General features: G+C 52.9%; 1 protein-coding gene across 2 annotated transcripts; it reads left to right on the top strand.

Moving 5' to 3' along the window:
* The first annotated feature begins 7,411 nt into the window (after positions 1–7,411).
* LLGL1 (LLGL scribble cell polarity complex component 1) lies at positions 7,412–22,891 on the top strand. Of its 2 annotated transcripts, none has more exons than XM_049776820.1 (22): positions 7,412–7,585; positions 11,381–11,478; positions 13,468–13,549; positions 13,634–13,764; positions 14,881–15,039; positions 15,140–15,302; positions 15,383–15,515; positions 15,866–15,920; positions 16,051–16,205; positions 16,280–16,503; positions 16,717–16,784; positions 17,890–18,043; positions 18,115–18,219; positions 18,668–18,960; positions 19,248–19,395; positions 19,606–19,759; positions 20,852–21,147; positions 21,539–21,803; positions 21,930–22,044; positions 22,201–22,307; positions 22,524–22,644; positions 22,783–22,891. In XM_049776820.1, exons 1-22 carry the CDS (start codon positions 7,505–7,507, stop codon positions 22,859–22,861), a joined length of 3,186 nt encoding a protein of 1,061 aa, XP_049632777.1. In that variant the 5' UTR covers positions 7,412–7,504; the 3' UTR covers positions 22,862–22,891. The 2 variants fall into 2 exon arrangements, with proteins under 2 accessions (XP_049632777.1, XP_049632778.1); XM_049776821.1 differs by lacking the exon at positions 7,412–7,585 and adding an exon at positions 7,620–7,640.
* Positions 22,892–24,007: the final 1,116 nt, after the last annotated feature.

Raw genomic sequence — 24,007 nt, forward strand, 5'->3', positions numbered from 1 at the left:
CCACTGAGTGGGTGAGTGGGTGGGCGAGTGAGTGTTATACTTGGGATTACACCCATGTATGTAAGTGCTTTACTATGGAGCCACATCACATCACATGGAGCCCTTAAAACTGGTCTTCTAATGTGAGTTTAGAAGCAGGTACAATTTATCCAGTGTATGGGCTGCAGAAACAGTGTAGGAGTTATGGTGCTTCCACCCCCACACACACACACCCCTACACTATGATTTTCCATCATTCCTTCTCTTCACAGGTGGCCTCTGGTAAGTCACTTTATACTTAGCTAAAATCTAATGTAGATTGTCTCCTAGAGTTGTTACAAGAATTAAAGAATTAAATCACATACAGCATTTTGGTGGAGCTCTTGCCTCTGATGACTCCCTTGACATGGCAACCTGGTTCAGGGACATTCATATTCAACCCCACCCCCACTATATTGTAACAACTGGAAGTTGTGTTTCTATGGACACAGTTCTAACCAGCACAAGCTAGTAGTACTTCATTTGTGTGTGTGTGTGTGCGTGTGCGCGCGCGCAAGTGTGCATGTGTGTGTTTCATTCTAGTTGTAAGGCCACACACAGCTATGCTTCCCAGCAGTGTTTTTTTTGGCAGGGGGGGGGGCACCAGGCAATGCCAAGTGTGGAATCTGCATGCAAAGCATGTATTCCAACCTATTAAACTATCTTTCTGGCCCTTGTATCTTCTAGTTTTTATCATTTGGGAGTAGACACAAACTGCAATGCTCAGAGCCTACTGCTAGCTCTGCTTAGGTGGTGGTGGTCTTGAACAATATAGGGTGCCAGTGATCAAACCTGGTCTGGCAAGGCAAATACCCTACTAATCTCTCTAGCTGTGTCTTTTACTTTTTATATCGATTTTTAAGGCCATGCCTAGTAGTACTGAGGACTCTGTGTCCAGAGAAACCATATGAGACAGGAGGTTAAAATGGGGTTGTTGGGATGCAAGGCAAGTGCCTTAACCCTTTCTCTCCAGTTTCCTGTTTACTTTTGTTTTTTGTTTTGGTTTTTGGGCCACATCCGGTGACACTCAGAAGTTACTATGTGCTCAGAAATTGCTCCTGGCTTGGAGGACCATATGGGACTCCGGAGGATCGAACCATGGTCCATCCTAGGTCAGCCACATGCAAAGCAAACACCCTATTGCAGCGCCACGACTCCAGCCCCTTGTTTACTTTTTAATGAATAGTGTTTTATGTAATACTGAGGCTAGAACACAGAGCCTTATTACATATAAAACATGCACTCTGCTACTAGGCTACATCTCTAGCTTTAAAAAAATAAAATATTTCAAAGGCACTAAAAAGTGCTTGAAATATCAGAGAAAACAACAGCACCTCCCATCCACATGTTATTATTTTGTGTAGTTGCTCTAGATGTTTAATGTATGTATAAATGTATTTAACGTTTAGTGTGCTTGTACTGTTATAGGCACTGACAACAGGTCCATGGACAATAGCCCTTAAAAACTCAGCCCTGGGTACAGGGCAGTAATGTAGTTTACCTTGCATATATTTGACCCAGGTTCAGTCTCCAACACCACATGGTTCCTCAAGCCCACGAGGAGAGATCCTTGAGCACTGCTGGGTGTGACCCCCCAAAAATATAAGTCCCGATTTGAGAGTTTATTCTCAAGCTTAGGAGAGAAGTCTTAAACACATAAACAAATCAAATAGATGATTAATGAGAAGAGAGACTCGGGGAACCCTGCAGGGGAGGGTATCAGGAATGGGGGAAATAATCCAGGAGGTGTCTTTTAGTATCAAAGAAAATGTCATTTTAGTCAAGACCACAAGGTAAAGGATTTGACTAAGTGAAAACCTGCTGAGAAGTGACTCGTATATGGAAACAGCAAGCACAAAGGTAATGTTTGAAGACTGGTAAGGTTGCCAGGATGGTGCTTGAGTCCTAAAAATTGCTGGCTCATAGGCTGGGGATATGACTCAGTATGAGGGCATTTGCCTTGTATGTGTGAGGCTCTGGGTTTGATCCCCATCACTACCCCTAAAATGACAAAAGTGCTAGCTCACTACGCATAGGTCCTTGTCAACTGTGCTCAATTGTTGTTGAGAATCATCTCATATAATCTTGACCACATTTTCACTATAGGAACTGAAGTCTAAGATGAATTTTAAGCCCACCCTTTCCTAGCTTATCTGCTGTCCCTCAGTTTATAGGGGGATTCTTGGGATCTAAAGTCAAACCTAGGTCCTGTGGCCAGAACTGGGCTAGAGTACTGAGATAGCTGATAAGAAAGAAGGAGGAAGGAGAGAGACAACCCATTACCATCACCACCAACAAAACACCCCAGCCAGACTGACAGGCTGAAGGAATAATCAGTTTTCTCACAAGTTCAGCCTCTTGTCTCCCCAACTCCCCAAACAGTTGGGGTGCCTGATAATTTTAGGGTTCAGAGTCAAAGGATGAACCACACAATTGGAGTAAAATAAAACAAAACTTGAATCCGTCCACCACCGACTCCAAACTAGCCAGGGTCATCTCTAGCAGGAAATGAACCTCCATGAAGGTCACAGGCCAGTTATATAGGGAGGGGATGAGGTTCTAGCTTCTGATAATCTTTTTTTTTTTTTTTTTTTTTTTAATTTGGTTTTTGGGCCACACCCGGCGGTGCTCAGGGGTAACTCCTGGCTGTCTGCTCAGAAATAGCTCCTGGCAGGCACGGGGGACCATATGGGACACCGGGATTCGAACCAAGCACCTTTGGTCCTGGATCGGCTGCTTGCAAGGCAAACACAAAGCAAACACCACTGTGCTATCTCTCCGGGCCCAAGCTTCTGATAATCTTTAAAATGATTGGTTGCTGTCTAGGGTGCCTTCCTACAGCTCCCTCACATTCTTTCCAGATAGGCTACCTGGTATCTTGGGGTGGTGTTAATGGAAATTTAGGCTTAAGAAAGAGAAAACAATGTGTGGTCCTTTACAAAATGGTGCTCATTCAGAACCCAGGGCCCCACAATAGTAAAAAGAATCTGTATTCACACCATTCCCATGTTTCCTTGCAAGTGAACAAACTGCTTGGCCCTATTGCCTTGGGCTACTGTGGCAATCACAGACCTGGACTGCCTCAATGAGGGGAGAGGGAGGAGAGGAGAGACAAACAATCATAATTGCCCACAACCTCCCAACTTGGAAAATGGTACCTGTTCTCACTGGTGCCATTTCTAAATTGCCTGGCTGTGTGGATAGGTTAGGCCAGTCTTCCTATGTCTGTGTCTTGTGAATGTCAGTGTACCTATAATATTCCCTTCATTTAAGGGCTCATAACTGGGAAGGGGGTTGGTTTAAAATTCCAGGTTTTGGGCCAGATTAATATCCCAGTGAGTGGGGCATTTGTCTTGTCACACAGCCAACCCAGTTTGATCCCTGGAATCCCATTGAATCCTGAAAGCCCTGAGTACTGCAGGGTGTGCTCCAAAAGCAAAACAAAAGCAAAAAACTAAAATTTCGATGCTGGGGTCAAAGATCTCTTACAGGGTTTAGTTTTTTAAGGAGCTTCCTTTGCATGCTAGGATGGGACCTCAGGATGAGACCAAAAATACATAACAAAACAAACTCAACTCCTGGGTCTTCAATTTTTAAGCACTCACTTTGGAAGGACCCATTGTTAACAAGTACTTGTGGGAGTTACAAGACCCCCTGTGTCTATCTCAGGGGTCTCACTCGTGGCCCTCCGTACAACATTTTGTGGCCCTGCCCTAGAGGAATCTTTTTTGTTTTAGTTTGGGTCACACCCCCCAATGTTCAAGGCTTACTACTGACTTTGCAACCAAGAATCACCCCAACGTTACCTCCTGCGGCCCCCAGGTAAATTGAGTTTGAGACCCCTGGTCTATCACATCCTTTTCTGCCCATTAGCTCTTCAGCCCATTACAGCCTAGCTAGCATTGTATCATCACCTAACACTCCAGGACACTTGCTGTGGGTTAGATGCCTCGTCAGGACTCTCAAGAGAACACCATATGTTTAGCGTTGCCCCCTCCCCCTTTGCTCTTGTGAGTATGGAGAGGAGGGTGGCTTGGCTATTTACTGCCGGATGACTAGTCCTGTTTCAGAGACAGAAAAATGGAGACTTGAGGAAGGGCAGGGACTTGCCCAGGGTGATACAGACGGGCTCAGATAGCAATTATCAAGAACTATAATAACAGCAAGCATATAGCTTCACCTGTGTACCTGGCACCTTCTGATGTCTTTACAAGTTCTGATTCATTTAATCTTCACAAAAACCCTTTGAGGTAAGTACTAGCAACCACATTTTTAAAGATTATGAAAGAGGCACTGAGAACTTAACTTGTTTTATGCTGCATAGCTTCTAAATGGGTGAGTGTGGGATCCAGAGGAATTGTACAGAGGCTTGGAGCACTTGCCTTGCTAACATGATCATGGGTTCAAATCTCCAGTGTCTGCCACATGCTGAGCTGTAATCCAGTCAGCTATCTATTATACTTGACATTGCAACATTTCTGGATGCACCACAGCTAGGAGTATCTAACAACCAGAAAAGGGGTGTGAGCCCTAGCAAGCACAACAGCTAAAAAATGTGTAAGCAGGACTAGAAAGAGTACAGGATTAAAGTGTTCGCCTTGTATACAGCCAATCCTGATTTAATCCCCACATATAGTCTCCAGCACCACTGGGAATCACTCCAGAATGAGAACAAGAGCAAGGTCTAGCCTCAGCACTGCTGGGTATGGACCATAACTGGAAGGAAAAAAAGATGTAAGCACCATAGCGAGGTATGTGCATAACCCTCTCATCACAACAGAAATAAAGGGAAATGGGGAAAAATTTTTATTTAAAATGAACGGGATCAGGGCCGTGAAGGTGGCGCTAGAGGTAAGGTGTCTGCCTTGCAAGCCCTAGCGTAGGACGGACCGTGGTTCGATCCCCTCGCGTCCCATATGGTCCCCCCAAGCCAGGGGCGATTTCTGAGCGCATAGCAGGAGTAACCCCTGAGCGTCAAACAGGTGTGGCCCAAAACCAAAATAAAACAAACAAAAAATGAACGGGATCACCTTTTTAAAACATTAGGGGGCTAAGTGTTAGAGCAATAGTACAGCTGGTAGGTCATTTGCCTTGCATGTGGCCAACCTGGGTTTTCCCCTTGGCATCCTATATGATCCTCTAGTACTATCAGGAATAATTCCTGAATGCAGTCAGGAGTAACCCCTGAGCATAGCAAGTTGTCCCAAAACAAACACCAAAAGGACTCAAGGTCTATGCTCAAAGGGCATATGTTTTGCATGTAGGAGCACTTCATGGTTCCCCAAGTAACACCAGGAGTGATCCCTAAGCACCAATAATGCAAAACAATTTAAGGAGCCAGAGATGATTCAAAAAAGAATGGAGGAGGGGCGGAGATATAGCACAGCGGTAGGATGTTTGCCTTGCGCATAGCTGATCCAGGACGAACGGTGGTTCGAATCCCGGCATCTCATATGGTTCCCTTTGCCTGCCAGGAGCAATTTCTGAGCACAGAGCCAGGAGTAACGCCTGAGCGCCGCCAGGTGTGACACAAAAACAAACAAAAACAATGGAGAAGCTGGTATGTGAATAAAAACTTCCTAATACTTTTCTTCCTAAGGCTTCGTTTTATGGAATGTAACTGGGGCTTAGACCTTTTCAGAACCTTGACTGCAGAGTTGCTTTATTTACTTAAAAATTTTGGGTTTTTTGGGGGCCACACCCATCAAGCACTCTGGTTACTCCTGGCTCTGCTCAGAAAGCACTCATTGAAGGCTGGGGATCTGGGAGAGAGGACCAAACTGGATTCTGAGGATTGAACCTGGTCTGCCGCCTGCACCTACCCACTGCGCTATCATTCCAGCCCTTACAGAGCTGCTTTAGCTGCCAATATTGGATGTGAACTCTGCCCACGGCTCAAGTAAAACGAAAGGAACCCTGGCCTTTGTCCATCTGTCTTCATCTGAAAAACTTTTTGATTTTGATTCCACTCCTGGTAATGCTTAGAGGTTAGGGTTATTCCTGGCTCTCTGTTCACAGAGAGCCTGGGGACCTTACAGAATTCTGGAGATCCTACCGAGGTCAGCCATGTGGAAGGCAAGCACCCTACTCGCTGTACTATAGCTCTGGTCCTATAAAACTAAATATTGTTTTGTTGTTTTGAGGCCACATCCAGAAGTGCCCAGGATCATTCCTTGGAAGGTTCAGGGGACCATATAGGTGCCAGAAGGGATTAAACCTGGGTTGGGTGTGTGTGTGTAAGGCAAGCATCCCACTCACTGTATTCTCCTGCCCCTAGATATATTATGCTGTAGTAGTTTATCTTCATAGAACTATTGAGAACATTAAGTTGAAACCTGATTTGAATAGTGCCTGCATCCTGAAGCTTTGCTTTTGTTACCATCTTCCCTCCTCTCACCTCCTGCTCCCCCACCCACATTCCTCTCTTCCTATCTGGCCCCAGTGTAAACTTGTGGGAGCTCAGACCTGCCCTGTGCTCAGGGCTGCCTGTCTTTCTGGAAGGAAAGGTTTCGTTTAGTTTCAAGGCCATTACGCATAGGAGAAAGGGAGGAGTGTATAGCAGTAGCTGATATTCTTTTCAAGCTTGGAGGCCAGGCACAGTTTTGTTTATAGATTGCTCGATGCAGGGAAAGCCCTTCCCCGAAGGACGAAAAAACTCATAACCCAATGCAAATCCCAGGACTTGTCACACTTCTGGAAGGCCCATTCTGTCAGGAGGAGGGGAGTGTGTGTGTGTGTGTGTGTGTGTGTGTGTGTGTGTGTGTGTGTGTGTGTGTGTGTGTGTGTGTGTGACAGACAAGAGAGCCACCAGGCCCTGAAGGATGTGTAGAAGTTCTGATCAACACGTCTCGAGTAAAAGCATGGAGGTAGGCGACATCTCTGGCTAAGGGTCCACTCTAAATAGTCTCCAGAAGCTGGTCCAACGCAAGTTGCCACTCACCAACCAGGTCAGTGGCATATTTTAGATGGGGAAACGTGAAGCCAAATGGGCCTTTGGTTTTCGAGACGGCGCTACCTCATTACCTGGAAAAAAAAATGCACGTCGCTTAGCGGCTGGGCATAAGAAACCTCTTGGTCCAAGTTGGAAAGGACTGGCCGGCTCCGCTCCTCAGTTGGTCCCCAGGCAGGCTCCTAGCTAGCCGGAGCCCTCCCTCGCGGACCACAAGTCCCGGCAGGCCTCGCGCGCAGGCGCATGCTCGGCGGCGTCCTTTGGCGAGCCCGGCCGAACCCGGGGGCCCGGTTTCCCCCGTCGGACGGCTGGCAGGGGCGGGGCAACGGGGCGCGGGCCCGCCCATTGGTCGCGGCGCGCGTCAGTCGCGCGCTCTCCCCGCCTCCCGCGGGCCCCGCCCCTCCCGCCCGCGCCGGGGCATGCTGGCGCCCCGCCCGCGCCTCAGGACCCGCGGGGCGGCGCGGCGCGGCGCGGCGCATCCCATCCCATCCCGTCTCGTCCCATCCCATCCTGCGGGCGGCGGCGGTCCGGCGCAAGATGATGAAGTTTCGGTTCCGGCGGCAGGGTGCCGACCCGCAGCGCGAGAAGCTCAAGCAAGAACTCTTCGCCTTCCACAAGGTGCGGGCGCGAGGGGCGGGCCGGGGCCGAGGAGCCGAGCCACGTCGGGCCCTGGGTGGGTCCCGGGCGCTCCCTGCGACTCCGCGGCTCTGGGGCTGGCTCCGGCTCCGGCTCCGGCCCGGCCCTCCCCGCGGCGCTCTGCTTCGCTGAGCCCGGCCGAGCCCGGGCCGAGCCTGTGTCCCCCGCCTGCGCCGCCTGCTCCGCCTCTCCCTCCGCTGCCGCTGCCGCTGCCCCTGCCGCGGTCCCTTGCCGGGAACTCTTGACTCACTCGCCCTGCAGGCCGGGGCGCGCCTCTCTCCCTCTCCCCGAGCCCCGGCCCGGCCCTGGGCAGCCCAGTGCCGGCTTTGTTCGGCTTTCGCACCCGGGCCGGCCCCAGAGGTGAGGAGTGGAGGCAGATGTTGGGGGTGGGGCCGGCGAACTTCCTCGCCTCGCCTCCCCTCCCCTGCCCTGCCCTCCCCTCCGCCTCCCCTCCTGGCGCGGGGCCCGACCCTGCACTCCCCGCCGGCCACTCGCGGGACCTCAGTCTCCCCGGCTCGGAACGGGGCTCATGCGCCCTCCCTGGTCGGTGACCCTGCTTGCGACGGAGGCCGGGTGGGCAGGGTGCGCTGGAGAGCTTCCTTCCTTGACTGTTCTGGCCAGGGTAGGTAGGGAGAAGGGGCGAGGAAGAAGGGATGCGATGCGCTCAGTCCCCCCCAGTGATGGGAATGCATGCTAGCGGGAGAGTGCCCCATTTCGAATGCCTCCAAGCTGTTGTCTGCCTTCGTTTTACAAAAGCCCAACCGCCCAGCCCTCGCCAACCTTCAGGATTAGAGTTTGCCCCCATTAAATGAGTGGAAAAAGGAAGGTTCAGAGAGGTGTGCAACTGGCCCAAAGTTACAGTGAGCCGGGCAACTTGGCTTTGGTGCTTGAGGACTGTCCCCAGAGCCTCTAGGAAGGCACATGCTTGGCCAGGACCATAGTGGCCTAAAGGGATAAGTCCACAGACCTTCATCCTTGAATCTCAACTTTGTGGCTTTGAGAGGCAAGGATTTTTGGAGAGTCTGCTACGGTTCCTTAGAGCAGACTCTTGTCTGTTAAAAGTTCTGGCACAGCTGGACCTGGTATGGCAAAAACACCAGACTGTCTCTTGGGGCAGGTGATGTTTCTCAGGTGACCATAGTGGCTGCTTGCACTTTCACATTCAGGAGCCATATACTTGGCAGGGGCCTAAGGGGCCTGGATGGGGACTGCTTGTGCTTCTCAGAGAGCCCACTTTTTCTGTTGGACTATTAGACCTGCCCCCTGGGAGTGAGAGAAAAATGTTTAGTTTGGTTTGGTTTTGGGGCCACACCCAGCAGTGATCAGGAATTGGCTCTGCATTCAGGAATCACTCCTGGCGGGGCTCCTATTGGTTCCCAGGGATTGAACCTGAGTTGGCCATGTGTCTACACATGGGAGGGGAATGACAGCAGGGTAGGCACTATGCTAATGTGTCACTTCCTCAGCTGCTGAGTTGGGGTGTGACACACACACACTCTCTAGAGATAGATGGGCTAACAGGACTCCTGCTGAGGAATGACACCCCACTTTAAGTAGGCAACTATGATAGTGGTACCTTGAGTAAGAGGCTTGGTCACTAGAAGTAGAGCTGGTTATCAGTGAAAAGTATTGTGGCCTGCAGCATATACTCTACATATAGGAGTCTGGGTTTCATCTCCAGCACCCCTAGTTTCCTGCACACCACAGGTGTGTCCTCCCAAAATAAGCCCAAAGAATAGGCCCTCTAGATTCCAAAGTAGGGGGAAGGATCAGGAGAGGTTTGATGTTTTTAGTTTGGGGTTTGTTTGTTTTTGGCTTTTGAGCCATACCCAGCGGTGCTCAGGGATCATTTCTGGGACCATATGAAATGCCGGGTATTGAACCCAGGCTGGCTGCCTGCCAAAGCGAATGCCCTATAGGCTGTGCTATGCTTCTGTCTTCTTGGGGTTTTTTGGGAGGAGAGGTTAATTTAGTCACTGTGAAATTATAAAATTATGATTGGGTTTCAGGCAATCAACATTTCAGTACCAATCACTTTGCCAGTGTCTACTACCCTCCACCAATGTGCCCTTCCCCATTTGATCCCATGCACATCTGGAGAGCCTAGGTCCTCAATGGCGAACCTATGGCACACGTGCCAGCGGTGGCACGCGAAGGTCTTGCAGCTGGCACGCAGGAAGGGGTCCGCAATGAAGATATGCGGCGGGAGGGGCCAGTGTCTGCTTTGCAGCTCACCTGGCAACAGGGCCGGACTGGCCATTGGGAGGACCGGGCATTGTGTGGCAGTTTGGGCACTCGGGCTTAAAAAGGTTAGCCAACACTGGCCTAGATCATTAGTTTTAGAATTACTATTGGGTCCTTACCCCGTCTTCAGATTGCCTGTGGCATACCTGTTCTGTGTCAGGTGAGCACAAACTAAGTACCTGTTGTGTGGAAGGTGCTTTCTAGGTGTTGGGGCAGGTGGGAGTCCGTAGTGGCCTAAAAGGATAAGTGCCTCTTCACTCAGGAGAGTTAGTGAAGCCAAAACAAGAGAACAGGATATACTGTAGTTTAGATGGTGTTAAAGTAGGGTGAGGTCATGGAGTGTGGAGACTACTATAGCCAGGGTTTCTGGGAGCCTGTGAGAAAGGAGCCCAAATGGGAAGTGCTGCTGAAGCTTACAGCAAGAGAAACAATGGAGACAGAGGACTACAGTCGGAGTCTGCTTAGTCCGTTAGAGGAAAGCTGAGGCCAGTGGACCGAGTGAAGAGTGGAAGGAGGACAGTGGGGCAGATAGTGAGTACTTGTCTTTCAAGCTGAGTTATCTGGTAACTTCAGGAACATCCTGAGCAGAGGTGGGAACTGACTTGACATGGTCAAGTTCAGCATGGGTATTGCCATGCTATTGAGAATGGGTAGCTTCCTCTTCTCTGGCCAGATATATCAGTTGCTCTGCCCACAGAGCCTGGAAACCAGTTGTCCTGAAAATTCCTTGCCAGAGTGGACTAAGGTAGTAGAGAGGTTGATGTGGCAAACTCTTACAGAGTGTCTTGCTGAGGCTTGTTCAGGACTCACTCATGAATCATATTGAGGGTCTTTAGGAGGGACTGCCCCCCTTCCAGGTTTGGAGAATGAATAGGAACTCCCTGGTTTGGTGGGCAAACAATGAAGAGCAGGAAACAGGCTGAAGCAAATGTATTCTGGGTGGACAGACTATCTGTGCTGGGACAGACCCAATTAGGACAGGGATCCAGTGGGAATCGGTCATTTCGTTAACATTCCAGTGTATACAAACCCTCTTCACATCTGCCCCTACTGAGACATGGTGGAATTGTGCTGCCAGTTGGAGATACTAGAACCTGGGAGATGGGTGAGAACTTCAAGGAATGGACAGAAACTTGCTTTTGGGGCCTCAGTGTCTCTGTCTTGTTGATCTGGGTGTCCAACTTTGACCACTGTGTGGGTCTTTGTTTGGGAGTGCCACTGACCTCACATAGACTCCACGTTGTCTCCCAGGTGTGTGCTTCTGGAGTGGAGCCTCATGCAGCTGGGGGAGGGCCTACCCATTGAGCCTTGTTTTTCCTGTTTGTCCCCAAGGTACAGCACACAGTGAGGTAGACATGGGTGTTGTGAAGGAGAGATTGTGAGGGGAAGCTATCTGTGCCGGAGCCCCGGGACTCAGCTCCTTCTGTACCAGCTGGAGGCATTATCAGCAGTGGCAGAGCCTGATGCTTTGGCATGGTCCTTGGTGTGGGCGAGAGCAACTGTGCTCACTGAATGCCTTTCCCTTTCCTGCAGACCGTGGAGCATGGCTTCCCCAACCAGCCCAGTGCCTTGGCATTTGACCCTGAACTTCGAATCATGGCAATTGGCACAAAGTCTGGGGCTGTCAAGATGTATCCTTCAGGGCCTGTCAGAGCCACATGCCCTCTCTGTACCATGTTCCTGTAACTGGGCCTGTGCTTGGAGCCTTGGTAGGTGCCAGAAGTCTGTACAGCCTTTTTCTGGGGATACCCTCTGGCTGAGATGAGGTGATAGTGGTGGGTAAGGGGTGTATGTGTCTGTATCTGAGATTAGATGATGGTGGGTAAGGGAGGGGGAGGGAGTTGAGGAGGCGGAGAGAGAGGGATGGGGGGGGGGAGAGAGAGAGAGAGAGAGAGAGAGAGAGAGAGAGAGAGAGAGAGAGAGAGAGAGAGAGAGAGAGAGAGAGAGAGAGAGAGAGAGAGAGAGAGAGAGAGAGAAAATGTTGCTGTTTCTTACTACATTACAATAAGCATCCCTCCTTCATCCTAGGTAAGGAAGCCAGGTGGGCTGGCGTTAGGTAGCAGGCATGCCATTGTAAAGATATGTGTGTTTGGTGGGGGGCTGGTGCCAGGCTCAGTGTGGCAAGCGCAGTACAGCCCCCACCTGGCTCCTGGTGTCTGCACAATGGGCCATGTGAGCCGCACAAAGCGGGCATTTTCCCCGCCAGCCTGCAGTGGGGGTGGGGTTGGGGTAAGCAGGCAACTGAATGCCTCTCGCCTGCTGTGGAGAATCTCATCCCCACTGCTTGTGAGAGTTTTGGGGGGAGTGGGAAACTGAGGTGCAAAGTCTTGCTAGCAGCTGCTCAGTGATGGTTGCCCACTCCACTTCTGAGTCCAGTGGGTTTTGGTTGGGGGGAAGTGAGTCAGTGCATAAAAGGGGGTGTGGGAGACCCCTCCCAGGATTGGGGACACTGACCATGCAGGGATGGTATAAGGCTGAAGCTGCTTTCTGTTCCAGTGAGTGGGCAGGCAGCCCTTCTGCTCCTACTCTGCTGTGACTCCTGAAGCTTGGGTGGAGGGTGGGAAGACAGGTGTTGGACTGAGCCCTGGGGCCATCCCCCTCCTGGCCTGCAGCTCACCTGGGTGTTATGTGCTGCTAGCTCCATTTCTTTCAGCCACTTGCTGGCTCTCCTAGGCTTGCTTACATACTGGCTCTGCCGGTGCAGAAACTGAGCATGAGGCAGCCTCCGAGCTCTTCCATTCCACTACCCTAGACCACCAATAGCCCAGAACCCAAGGTTGGGGAAACTGAGGCTGAGAAAACAGCCCTGGCCTTGAGTTACCCCTCCCCCTCAAGGCTGGCTGTGTCTCCTTGGTGACCTGATTCCCGCCCAGCTGCTCCTGCCCCCTCTTTTGTCCCCTTGTCTTGTATTAGCCAAAGCTCCTGCAGGGAATCTTAACTCCAGCTCCAGGCAACGGACATTGTCGCTGGGCAACGTTACTGACCCCTCCCCAGCCCTTCCTCCTGGGGCCTCTTGCCTGGCCTTGCTGGTCTGCTGTCCAATGAGGCCAGGGACTTGGGAACTCTGGCACTGACTGGCCTCTTGATGCTGTCACCCTATTCCAAAGACTGTGCTCACCTGTAGAATAGCTGCTCTAGGACCAGCCTCTCTGCCCTCCATGAGGGCCACTTGCCCTGGATGCTGGGAGGAGGGTGTTCTGTTGCTGAAGTTTAGCCTAGAGCTGTGAGAAGAAGCAGCCTATGCATCCAGGTGCTGCCCGCTGCCTGGCCTGGCCCTCCCTGACCTGTACACAGCCCCAGGCACACATATATAAGGCCATGTGCCAGGTATGCTTATCTTCTCACCTGCCAGCATCTACCCCACAAGGTGGGTGGGAGTAGGTTGATGCTAGCCCACTTCTTAGTAGGATACAACTCTGACTTAAGAACTGAAGGAAGCCTGTACTTTGAGCCTGGCATATATTGAAGGGTAGAAGCATTTCCAGGGATGTAGTTACATGGTCCTCAGCTCCTGAAGGACAGACTTGTTTGGGGCACTTTGGAATGTCACGAGGAGGAAGCTGGGGCCTGTCCTGTCTCCTCTGTGCTGCTGGTCTCTGTCCTTGACCTGCTGCCTTCAGCTATGGTGCTCCTGGTGTGGAGTTCTCCGGCGTGCATCGAGATGTAGCCACTGTCACCCAGATGCACTTCCTGTCCGGCCAGGTGAGCCTCTACTTGCTGCAACTGGCACCTCTAAATCTCATGTCCTTCAAGCCAGCCCAGTCTTAATGTCTTCCTACATACCAGGGCCGCCTCCTGACACTGCTGGATGACAGCAGTCTGCACCTCTGGGAGATTGTCCACGACAGCAGCTGCGCCCACCTGGATCAAGTGTGCAGCTTCCAGCCACCCACCCGTCCAGGCTTTGATGGAGCTAGGTACTAGAGGACCAGCTACCAGGCACAGGGAATCTGGGGCCTATGGGTGGTGACAGAAGCTACCCCAGGAACTATTGTGCAGGATGGTGATTCACTGAGCTAGGCTTAGGTCTCAGAAACTACATTTGCAACTGCTTGACTAAAATATGCTGTGTGAACTTTTGGGACTTGGACGGAGGAACTGTTGAGGCTTTTAACAGTTGGGGCAACAACTGGGGCTCTAGGAGACACAAGAGGAGAGCTGGCATACCTCATAATATAGTATACCTCGTTCAGGACCTCATATCATGCTTCCTATAAGGAGTGTCTGGTCCCTTGGCCTCTTTGGTTAGGACGTGTGGTGATGGAAGACGATGTGCGGAGATGGAAAGGCAGGTGTGGAGGCCTGGAGTCTACCCTAGGCACAGGAAAATGGGCCTGGAACCCTGGTTAAAAGTATGAAGGGCCTCTTGTTCCCTCGACCTGAGACATGAATCCTAGACAGGATGCCTATCTGGGCTCAGCAAGGTGTTTGCCCTGCTCCTGCCTGAGTTAGTTCTGTGTGTTTGTGGGTTTTTTATTTGTTTGGGCGTTATACCCAGACTATTCCTGGGACCCTATGTGGTGCTAGAAATCGAACGTGGGTCTCCTCTATGCATAGTATGTATATACAGCCCTTTGAACCATTCCTCCAGCCCTCTTGCCAGCCAGGGATGGATCCTTGGAGACTCCAGACTCTGTAGACAGGGGCAGCCTAGGTTCTTTGTGCCAAGTCAGAGAACTCTACAGGTTAGCAGCAGGGTTTCTGAGAGTGTCCTATGGCTCCTGCCCTGCTCAGACACTGGCCTGGTTCCTACCACCCTTTCTGGTGGGTGAGAGGAGTTCAGGAGCCCATTTCAGAAACCCAGGGAACCTATTTTTATTCTTCTCCCTGCTGACATCCTGATGAATAATTGAGCATGCTAATTATGATGCCTGTAGCCACCACTGTCGCCTTCCCTGCATGCCAGCCCACTTCATAATTAGGCCCCGGTGAATGCAGAGGAGCTGGAATGAGTTTCCAGTTGACCCAGCCCCCTCCACACTCCCCTTAGCAGGTTAATGGCCTCCTCATCCACTTCTCCTTGTCTCCTGCAGTGGCCTAGCTAGTCTTGCCCGAGTCACAGTGGTCTTGCTGGTGGCTGCTGGCAACATGGCAGCACTGGGCACCGAGGGTGGCAGCATCTGCTTCCTGGATATTCCCACCCTGATGTTGTTGGAGGGGCGGACGCTTAGCCCAGAGGAGGTTCTACGAAGGTGAGAGGCAGACTCACTTCCTAGCACCCACTCTGTGCCTCACAGTCTCTTGCTGGCTCATGAGCAACATGTTGCTGCCTCACCTGAGCTCTATCTACAGTGTGCCTGATGACTACCGGTGTGGGAAGGCACTGGGCCCTGTGGAATCGCTCCAAGGACACCTGCGGGACCCCAATAAGATCCTCATCGGCTACAGTAGGGGCTTGCTGGTCATCTGGAACCAGGCTGCACAATGTGCAGACCGCATCTTCCTGGGAAACCAGGTATGCGGGTGAATCTGTTGCCTGAGGGGTGGGGCTCTCTGCCTGCAATTGCTATGTTCATTCTCATCTTCCTGCCACAGCAGCTGGAGAGTCTGTGTTGGGAGCGCAGCGGTGACACACTAGTCAGCTCTCACAGTGATGGCAGCTATGCTGTCTGGTCTGCTGACAGCAGCTCTCCAGTCATGCAGCCCACTGTAGCCACCATGCCCTATGGTGAGTGGGAGTGGGGGGGATGAGGGGACCCCTACTTTCCAAGCATGGGGGAGGTGGATGAACCGTGGCCTGGGTACTTGGGGTTGCCTGGCTCTGGTGGGATCATCTAGAAGGACTTGTGGATGGCAGCAACATCATATTAAATCTGAGAATATGAGGCTCCATAGGGTGGAGGAGCCCAAGTTGGGGTGATGTGGACCCAATTTGGGGTCCCTGAGCTCAGGGAAACCGCAGCTGTAAGGGGAAATGATGAGCATGGTGGGAATGGTAGAAGTGGTGAAAAATGTACCTGGGGTTCTGTTTGTGTCTTTTGCAAGGGAGTCTGACACTGCCTCCTGCCCTCCCCCCAGGTCCTTTTCCCTGTAAGGCCATCAACAAGATTCTGTGGCGAAGCTGTGCATCTGGGTAGGTGTGGCAGAGCTGTGGTCGAGTTGGGGTGGCGAGGTGACCTAGGGGCCTCCAGATACTATTCCCTGGGTTGGGCAGTGTCTCTTCTGGACTCTGCGGCTCAGGTCACCTCTTTTCCCTCACGCAGGGGCCACTTTATCATCTTCAGTGGTGGTATGCCCCGTGCCAGCTATGGTGATCGCCACTGTGTCAGTGTGCTCCGGGATGAGACTCTGGTGACTCTGGACTTCACCTCCCGTGTCATCGACTTCTTCACGGTGCATAGCACGAGTCCTGAGGATGGTGTGTGTCCTGTTCTCCCCAACCCATGCCCCGTGTCACCTGTGACTACACTTAACCTCTCCCCTGCCCCACAGAATTCGATGAGCCTCAGGCTCTGGCTGTTCTGCTTGAAGAAGAGCTGGTGGTATTAGACCTGCAAACCCCTGGCTGGCCAACTGTGCCTGCTCCCTACTTGGCTCCTCTACACTCATCTGCAATCACCTGCTCAGCCCATATTGCTAACGTACCCGCCAAGCTGTGGGCCCGTATTGTGAGTGCAGGCGAGCAGCAGAACCTCCATCCTGCCTCCAGTGCCTTGGTGTGTTTCTGAGACGTTCTGTAGGGGGAATCTTGCTCAAGTGGTTGGTTGGCTCCTGGTGGAGGTCTCAGTTTATATAGGGGGTAAGAGAGCAGGTATATTTAGGGACCTGGTGGGCTCAGTGACCAGTTGGGCTCAGGATGCCATGCATAGGGGCTAGGGAGAAGACATTTGTCCTGACCTCACACTTCTATTACAACCTTTTTCTTCCAGAGCTGGCCAATCACCGGTGGCCGGAATCTGGCCCAGGAGCCATTGCAGCGAGGACTGTTACTGACTGGGTAGGCAGACGTACTTGTCTGGTGGTCAGGCACAATTGTGACAGATACATGAATGTATATGTGTATTCCAGACATGCCCTCTGATTAGGCATGGCTCTGATAAGACCAGGTAGTCCCCTCTTGCAGACTGGATTGTGGTGAAGCCTCCCAGGCCTTGTCCTGCCCTGCCCTGTCTTTTAGCCTGTAACTGGCTCCACCTACCCTGCCTGCCTTGGGACCGGAAAATCTGGGCCAGCCCACACTGAGCTGCCCAGGGCAGGTGCTGGAGAGCCTGACTGGGCCTGGCGGGCGCTGACGTGCCTGATGACTCAGGCCCTGACTTCCTGCCCTGCCCTGATACCTGCCTGTGCTGGGACCCTCAGGCCTCTGACATGCTCTTTCTCCCCTGCTGGAGAACTCCTGACTCCTGTCAGGCTCCTCGAGGTGTCCTACTCAGCCCCACAAACCCACATTCTTCACACACTGCCTGCCTCCAGCTCCCACCACTTCCCAGGACCATATGGTTTGTGCCCAACAGCTGTGTCCGAAGCTGAGTCCCATTTCTCTGCTGCTTCCCCTTCATGTCCCCGCCCTGCTGCTCGGCTTCCCTGTCTTCCTGTTGTTCTGCTGACATCACCACTTTATGCCCCAGCTAAATCCTCTGTTCTGGGGCTGGACAGATCATAGAACGGGTAAGGCACTTGCCTTGCACGCAGCCCACCCTGGTTGGAATCCCAGGCACTATATATGATCCCCAGAGCACCACCAGGAATGCTTTCTGAACAGAAATAGCCCTGAATACTGCCGAACATGGTCCCCAAACAAAAAGCAAACTCTCCAGTCTGTATGATCCCAGGAGCCATAGATACCTCTGTCCATGGTGTCCTGTTTCCCTCATTCCCACACTTTCCCACCTTGCATGAAGGGCTCCGGTGCATGTATCCCACAAGACCTGGCACGGGAGGGTCACTTGGTATGTGTGTGTCCTTTGCAGTGGGTGTGTTTTGGTTGCTGTCTGCAATAATAGGGTGGCATATGCAGGTGGATGTAGAGTGAGTGCTATCTGAGAGGGCACAGGGAGGGGTGTTCAGGGTCATAGGTGGGCCTGACAATGCCCTTCTTACAGCCATGAAGATGGCACAGTGCGGTTCTGGGATGCCTCCAGTGTGGCTCTGCGGCCACTCTACAAGCTAAGCACAGCCGGCCTTTTCCAGATGGACTGTGAACACACGGACAGTCTGGCCCAGGGTGCTGAGGATGACTGGCCGCCATTCCGCAAGGTGGGCCCCTCCCCCAGCTCTAGAGCCTGCTTTTGGCTCTACCCTGGGTCATTACTCCATCCCACCTCTAGGTGGGCTGCTTTGACCCCTACAGCGATGACCCTCGGCTTGGCGTGCAAAAGGTGGCTCTCTGCAAATACACGGCCCACCTGGTAGTGGCTGGCACCGCTGGCCAGGTAGGCTTCAGGGCTTTGGAGGAGGGGGCAAAATGGATGTGGGGAGTGGCTAAGGAACTAGCACCGCAAAAGCACTGAAGTGGGAATGGGGACCCTGTGGGACTGACTAGGGTGAGTTCAGCAGGCAGTGAGTTGGGGTCTTTGTTGTGGACCGTTAAGTCTTAAGATCAGTACCATGGAAGGCAGGTTTTGATAGGCAGGTTTGGTAGGGCAGGGTCACTAGTGGGTTCTCTACTGTGTGAAGGTGCTCAGTGGTCGATAGCCTGGATCAGTAGGTCGTAATTACCACTTGGTGCTCAGTGAGAGCCCTTGTACAGGAGTGTTCAGTAGGTGCTGAGGTCATGAACTGAAAACAGCTTTGGGACCACCTAAGCAGTATAGCTAAGGGTTCAGGTGCGGTACCTGTGGCCTCTTCTGTGCTGACTCCCCCACCTGGCTCTGGGTCTAGGTGCTGGTACTGGAGCTAAGTGACGTGCCGTCAGAGCAGGCGGTGAGTGTTGCTAGCGTGGACCTTCTCCAGGACCGTGAGGGATTCACGTGGAAGGGCCATGAGCGGCTTAGCCCACGCACAGGACAGCTGCCCTGGCCTGCCGGCTTCCAGCCCCATGTGTTGGTTCAGTGCCTGCCACCAGCTGCTGTCACTGCTGTCACGCTCCACGCGGAATGGAGCCTTGTGGCCTTTGGCACTAGTCATGGCTTTGGCCTCTTCGACTACCAGCGCAAGTGCCCTGTACTGGCCAGGTGTGTAGGGGAATGGCCTGGAGTGTAGGGAGATGGGGTCTGCATGCATGACTGACCCAGCCTATCATGGCACCACCAGAGTCCCCTCATAGATCTGGTAGAGAAGGCTGTCATTTCGGGCAGCTTTGTTGCCACAATAAGTTGTGCTGGTGAAGTCCTGAGCCACTTGCTCCTGGGTTCCTCAGAAAGGCGGGGCTTCCTGCCCTGGGACACTTAGTGGTGTTTCTATCTCGTGGTGCCACTGTGGAGACAGCTCTATAACACAGCCAGCACCTGCCTGCCCACAGGTGCACCCTTCACCCCAACGACTCACTGGCCATGGAAGGACCACTCTCCCGGGTGAAGTCACTCAAGAAGTCACTGCGTCAGTCTTTCCGGCGCATCCGCAAGAGCCGGGTCTCGGGCAAGAAGCGGACGGCTAATGTCAACAGCAAGGTGCGCTGGGGTCAGGCTACCAAGAGCTGCCTCTCGGGCTGTACTAAGGAATGGAGCTGGACCAGGGCCAGGCCTGGAGTCTAGTGTGTTTTTCTTTACCTTCTCTGTCTCAGTAGCTTCTTGTCCCTGTGATGAGCAGGACAAGCTGTGACAGGGGGATGCAGTGGAGCGTGTGTTGGGAGGAGGATGTTGAGTGCCATGTCCCTCCAGTTGCAGGAGGCCAATGCTCAGCTGGCAGAGCAGACCTGTCCTCATGATGTGGAAATGACGCCTGTGCAACGCCGCATCGAGCCCCGCTCGGCTGATGACTCCCTCTCGGGGGTTGTGCGTTGTCTCTACTTTGCTGACACATTTCTTCGAGATGGTGAGGACTGGTTTGGTTGGGGCAGTGGACCTCAGTCGGCCATCTAGGAATCAGGTGGCTGTGGGGAGGGGTGGAACAGGATAGGACAGGAGATTTGAAATCAGTGCTGAGTGCTTGCTGTGTGACCTGACCCCTACACACTTGCCCTGGGAATCCCAGTAGTGAGGGAGGGAGGTGCCTCAGAGCCCTGCAGCCCCTGTCCCAGTCACTCATGGCCCTCACACTTGCCTTTTGTTTGTGGTTGCTGGGCTGCACCTGGTGTGCTTAAAGGGTCATGGGGTGCCAGGCTTGCAAAGTAGACGCTCCAGCACTGAGCATTTTCCCCAGTCTCACACTGTGTGTCCTTATTATTGAGTTAACTGGACTACACATGCTCTTCACTGGGTCTTCTAGTCCAAGTCTGAGAAGTTGAAAAGGAATCCCACAATGCCTCTCCCCCCTACTGTCCCCGTGTCATTTATTTTTCAAGAGTGTTTTGTCCATGAGGTTTTCTCACCAGACATGGTAGCCTCCGGCAAAGGTCTGCTTTGCCATATCCCTGTTTTCCAGTAGCGGGGCGTGGTACACTGGGATCTCTGTTGCATTTTGAGTTGCTCACTTACCTTGGTGGATTGGCACCCTGTCCTTGAGGTACAGGGTGGGCAGCAACTCTCCACTAAAGATCTTTGCTCAGAGACTCAGCATCTAGGGAAGGCAAACTGACTGTATCCTGGCCATTCACGGCCAATTCTGCCCTGCTCGGTGTGCACGGAGGGGCTGGAATTGAAGCAGGGCAGGTGTGGGGGTCACCCCTGAATGCACTTGCAGGAGGACAGTATTCTGAGTTTGGCAAGAGGACTCATGACAGGCCTTAGAGGGTGGGCATCAGTCAGTCAAGGTCTTGTGGTGGTCATCATTACTGAACTGGGGCTGAGGCTGCAGCAGTATGGATTAGAAGAGATCAGGGCCCTGATGGGTATCTGGCATGTAGGTTTTGTCTTTGGCAGTACAGAACTGGGGCCCATGAGGCCACTAGGGGAGGTTGTTCCCTAGGGTCAAACCACTGAGCCTAGGCCTCAGTGGTATGAGCCTCACCAGCCTGTGTCCTTGCAGCAACCCACCATGGACCCACCATGTGGGCAGGCACCAACTCAGGCTCTGTGTTTGCCTACGCACTAGAGGTGCCTACAGCTGCTGCAGGCGGCGAGAAGCGGCCTGAGCGGGCAGTGGAGGCTGTGCTGGGCAAGGAAGTGCAGCTGATGCACCGTGCTCCAGTGGTAGCCATTGCAGTGCTGGACGGGCGTGGCCGCCCACTGCCTGAGCCCTACGAGGCCTCACAGGACCTGGCACAGGCGCCTGACATGCAGGGTGGCCACGCCGTGCTCATCGCCTCTGAGGAGCAGTTCAAGGTGAGCTGCCATGTAGTTTCTCATGACCCACTGCTAGCCCCTTTGGACCTCCTGCCTGTGGTGCCCCTGCTGCTCACCTGTGCAGTAACCCCAGGACCTGATCAATTCCTGGGGCTCTTTGTCAGGAAGTACTACTATGAGAGGACACAGCGAGTGACAGCCTTGGCCATTGAGAGGAGCCCTGAGCAGTTTCTAGAAGCAGGCTAGAGCTAAAGAGAAGCAACTCAAGGAAGGGAAGGTGTCAGGGCCAAGCAGGCAATGTGGCCAAGGTATTGGCCCAAGTATAGACTGTGCTCAGGGTGGGACCAGCACTGCCATCAATAGCTGCAGGGAGGGGCCCAGAGGCACAAGTGGCCTGGGCTCTGCTCATCTGTCATCTGTTTTCTACTAGGTGTTCACATTACCCAAAGTGAGTGCCAAGACCAAGTTCAAGCTGACAGCCCATGAGGGCTGCCGTGTACGCAAGGTGGCCCTGGCCACATTCACCAGTGTGGCCTGTGAGGACTATGCTGAGACCTGCCTGGCCTGCCTCACAAACTTGGGTGATGTGCATGTGTTCTCTGTACCCGGCCTGCGGCCCCAGGTGCACTACTCCTGTATCCGCAAGGAGGACATCAGTGGCATCGCTTCTTGTGTTTTCACTCGCCATGGCCAGGGTGAGGGACCTGACATACCAGAATTCTGGATGTGTACATGTGTACATGGAGGGGTCACTAACTGGAGATGGGTTGAGGCCAGCTGAGTGGCTGGCTGGAGCCGCATCTCCACTCCTTCCTTGCCAGGTTTTTACCTGATATCCCCCTCAGAGTTTGAACGCTTCTCCCTAAGTGCCAGGGATATCACGGAGCCACTCTGCACTTTGGACATTAGCTGGCGCTGCGATGCTGCCTGTTCCAGGTGAGTGTGAGAGCAGTCCCTCACCTGGTCTGGTTCTCAGCCCCATCTGCCAGAAATAAGAGTAATTTGGGGGTGGGATGGGAAGAAGCGGTGGAACAAAAGTTAGGTTGACAAAGCCAGCCCTGTAATCACATCAGGTCCTGTCTGCAACTGCAGGTTTCAAGAGTCTCCCAAGTTGAGCCAGCCTAATGGGACCCCTGGTGTCATCCTGGCCTCACGGACATGTGACAGAAACCCCGATTCTGCTCACAGCAGAGGAACTGGTGAGGGGAACTGCATGTACAACAGAGGTGCAGGGCCTCCACGCTGCAGATATGGGTCTCACCTCTGGTGGCAGCAGCCATACAGAAGCCTTGAGTTGTTGGAACGTGTTTCCTGTTGGTTCCATGTCCCACTGTAGGCTGAAATTATATCAGGTCCCAGGCTCCCTGGCTCTACCCAAAGGTCTGAGCAGGGGCCCCACCTCTGTCTCCCTGTAGACACCCCTGTGCCACCTGAGGCCACCCTCTCACCAATGTCTGTCGACTCAGCCACCAGTGCCGACACCACACTGGACACGACAGGGGATGTCACGGTGGAAGATGTGAATGATTTCCTTGGGTGAGGCAAGAGCGGGCGGGTCTGTGGGAGGCTTTGCCCTGCTGCCCAGCCTCCTCCTACACCCTGTTATGTCAGCTGGGTATGGAGCCCTGAGCGGGGGGCTAAGCCCCTGGACCCTCATTGGTGCTCCTCCCCCAGGTCTTCTGAGGAGTCAGAGAAGAATCTGAGGAATCTGGCGGAAGATGAGACTCGAGCCTGCGCCATTCTGATCAAATGAGGTGCTCTTGGGGTAGCAGGCTTGGCTTTCCCTGTCCTTATTGTGGCTCAGTAGCTTTGACTTCTCCACAGACTACCCCTCCACCCCACCCCGGCTTGTTCATTCAGGCAGGTCTATCCCAGAGCCTGGCTGTCTGACAGTAATATCCTGGCTTGGTTTCTAGACCCTCCCGTGCACCAACAGCATTTCAGCGGGTCCTTGAATGTTGCGGCGGTATTTGCTCTAAGGTGTCTTAGAGATGGCAGCAGATGGCAGCACAGGGGACTTGGGCTTGGTGCCATCAGCCCATTCCAGAGAGATCATCCCAGGCCCTGCCACCCAAGTCCTGAGAGGGCTTGCTGAGGCTTACCGTGTCTAAAGGGCCCTTGCCTGGGTCAGGAACACATAGTCTATTCCGACAGATACTCCAGTTCTCTTCATCTCTGCTCACTCCTGGGCCTCAGTCTACCCGTGCGATCAGTACTGAAACTTGACTCCAAACTGCAAAGTCCCCTGCCCCTTGATGGATGGGTGGGGTGGGGTGGGGTGTCCCTTGGTCTTTCCTGGAGATTGGTGACACTGGTATGGCAAGGAAGCTTGCCTGTCATTTTTAGTTCATCAAGCCTCCACTGACCTGACACCTCTTTTCTTTAACCAGAAAGGCGAGAAATAATCAGACTACCACTGGCTTGAAGCTAGAATTTTGGACCCCGGCCTCTCACATAGACCCATGCCTGCTAACTTGTGGGTTCCAGCAGGACCTGCCTACCCCAGCCATCAAGTGTGGGCCCAGAGCCTCAGGTGGAGCCAAGGATCCTTCTCACACAGCTGTCTGCCCCAGAGGCCAGTTACCTTGCCAATGGGAGGGCAGCTGGGCTGGCAGCTCTGCCTCCTACTTCACACAGCTCCTCTGTCTCCTTTGCAAAGAGTATTTTTCTAATGCCTGTGCTGGCTGGACAGTCATTTCTAAAACTATTTTGGTACTTGCTTGTAGGCCAGCACCCTCCCCCAGAGTGAGTGAGAGTGTGTGTCTGTGTGTGTGTGCATGTGTGTATGTAGTACATTCTAGCACCTGAGACTGGTACCCAGTCAGGGTGTAACGGGTGGGGGGGTTATAGTTTCCCAGTAGACTGTAACTTTTTTTTGGCCATTTTGTTAAAATTAGCA

The sequence above is a fragment of the Suncus etruscus genome, chromosome 7, assembly GCF_024139225.1.
Source record: "Suncus etruscus isolate mSunEtr1 chromosome 7, mSunEtr1.pri.cur, whole genome shotgun sequence".
Lineage (NCBI taxonomy): Eukaryota > Metazoa > Chordata > Mammalia > Eulipotyphla > Soricidae > Suncus > Suncus etruscus.

Coding starts and splice junctions, on each gene's coding strand:
- LLGL1 (XM_049776820.1), top strand. CDS start 7,505: ATGATGAAGTTTCGGTTCCGGCGGCAGGGTGCCGACCCGCAGCGCGAG. Junction 15,921..16,050: donor TGGCGAAGCTGTGCATCTGG/GTAGGTGTGGCA, acceptor TCCCTCACGCAG/GGGCCACTTTATCATCTTCA. Junction 18,961..19,247: donor AAGTGCCCTGTACTGGCCAG/GTGTGTAGGGGA, acceptor GCCTGCCCACAG/GTGCACCCTTCACCCCAACG.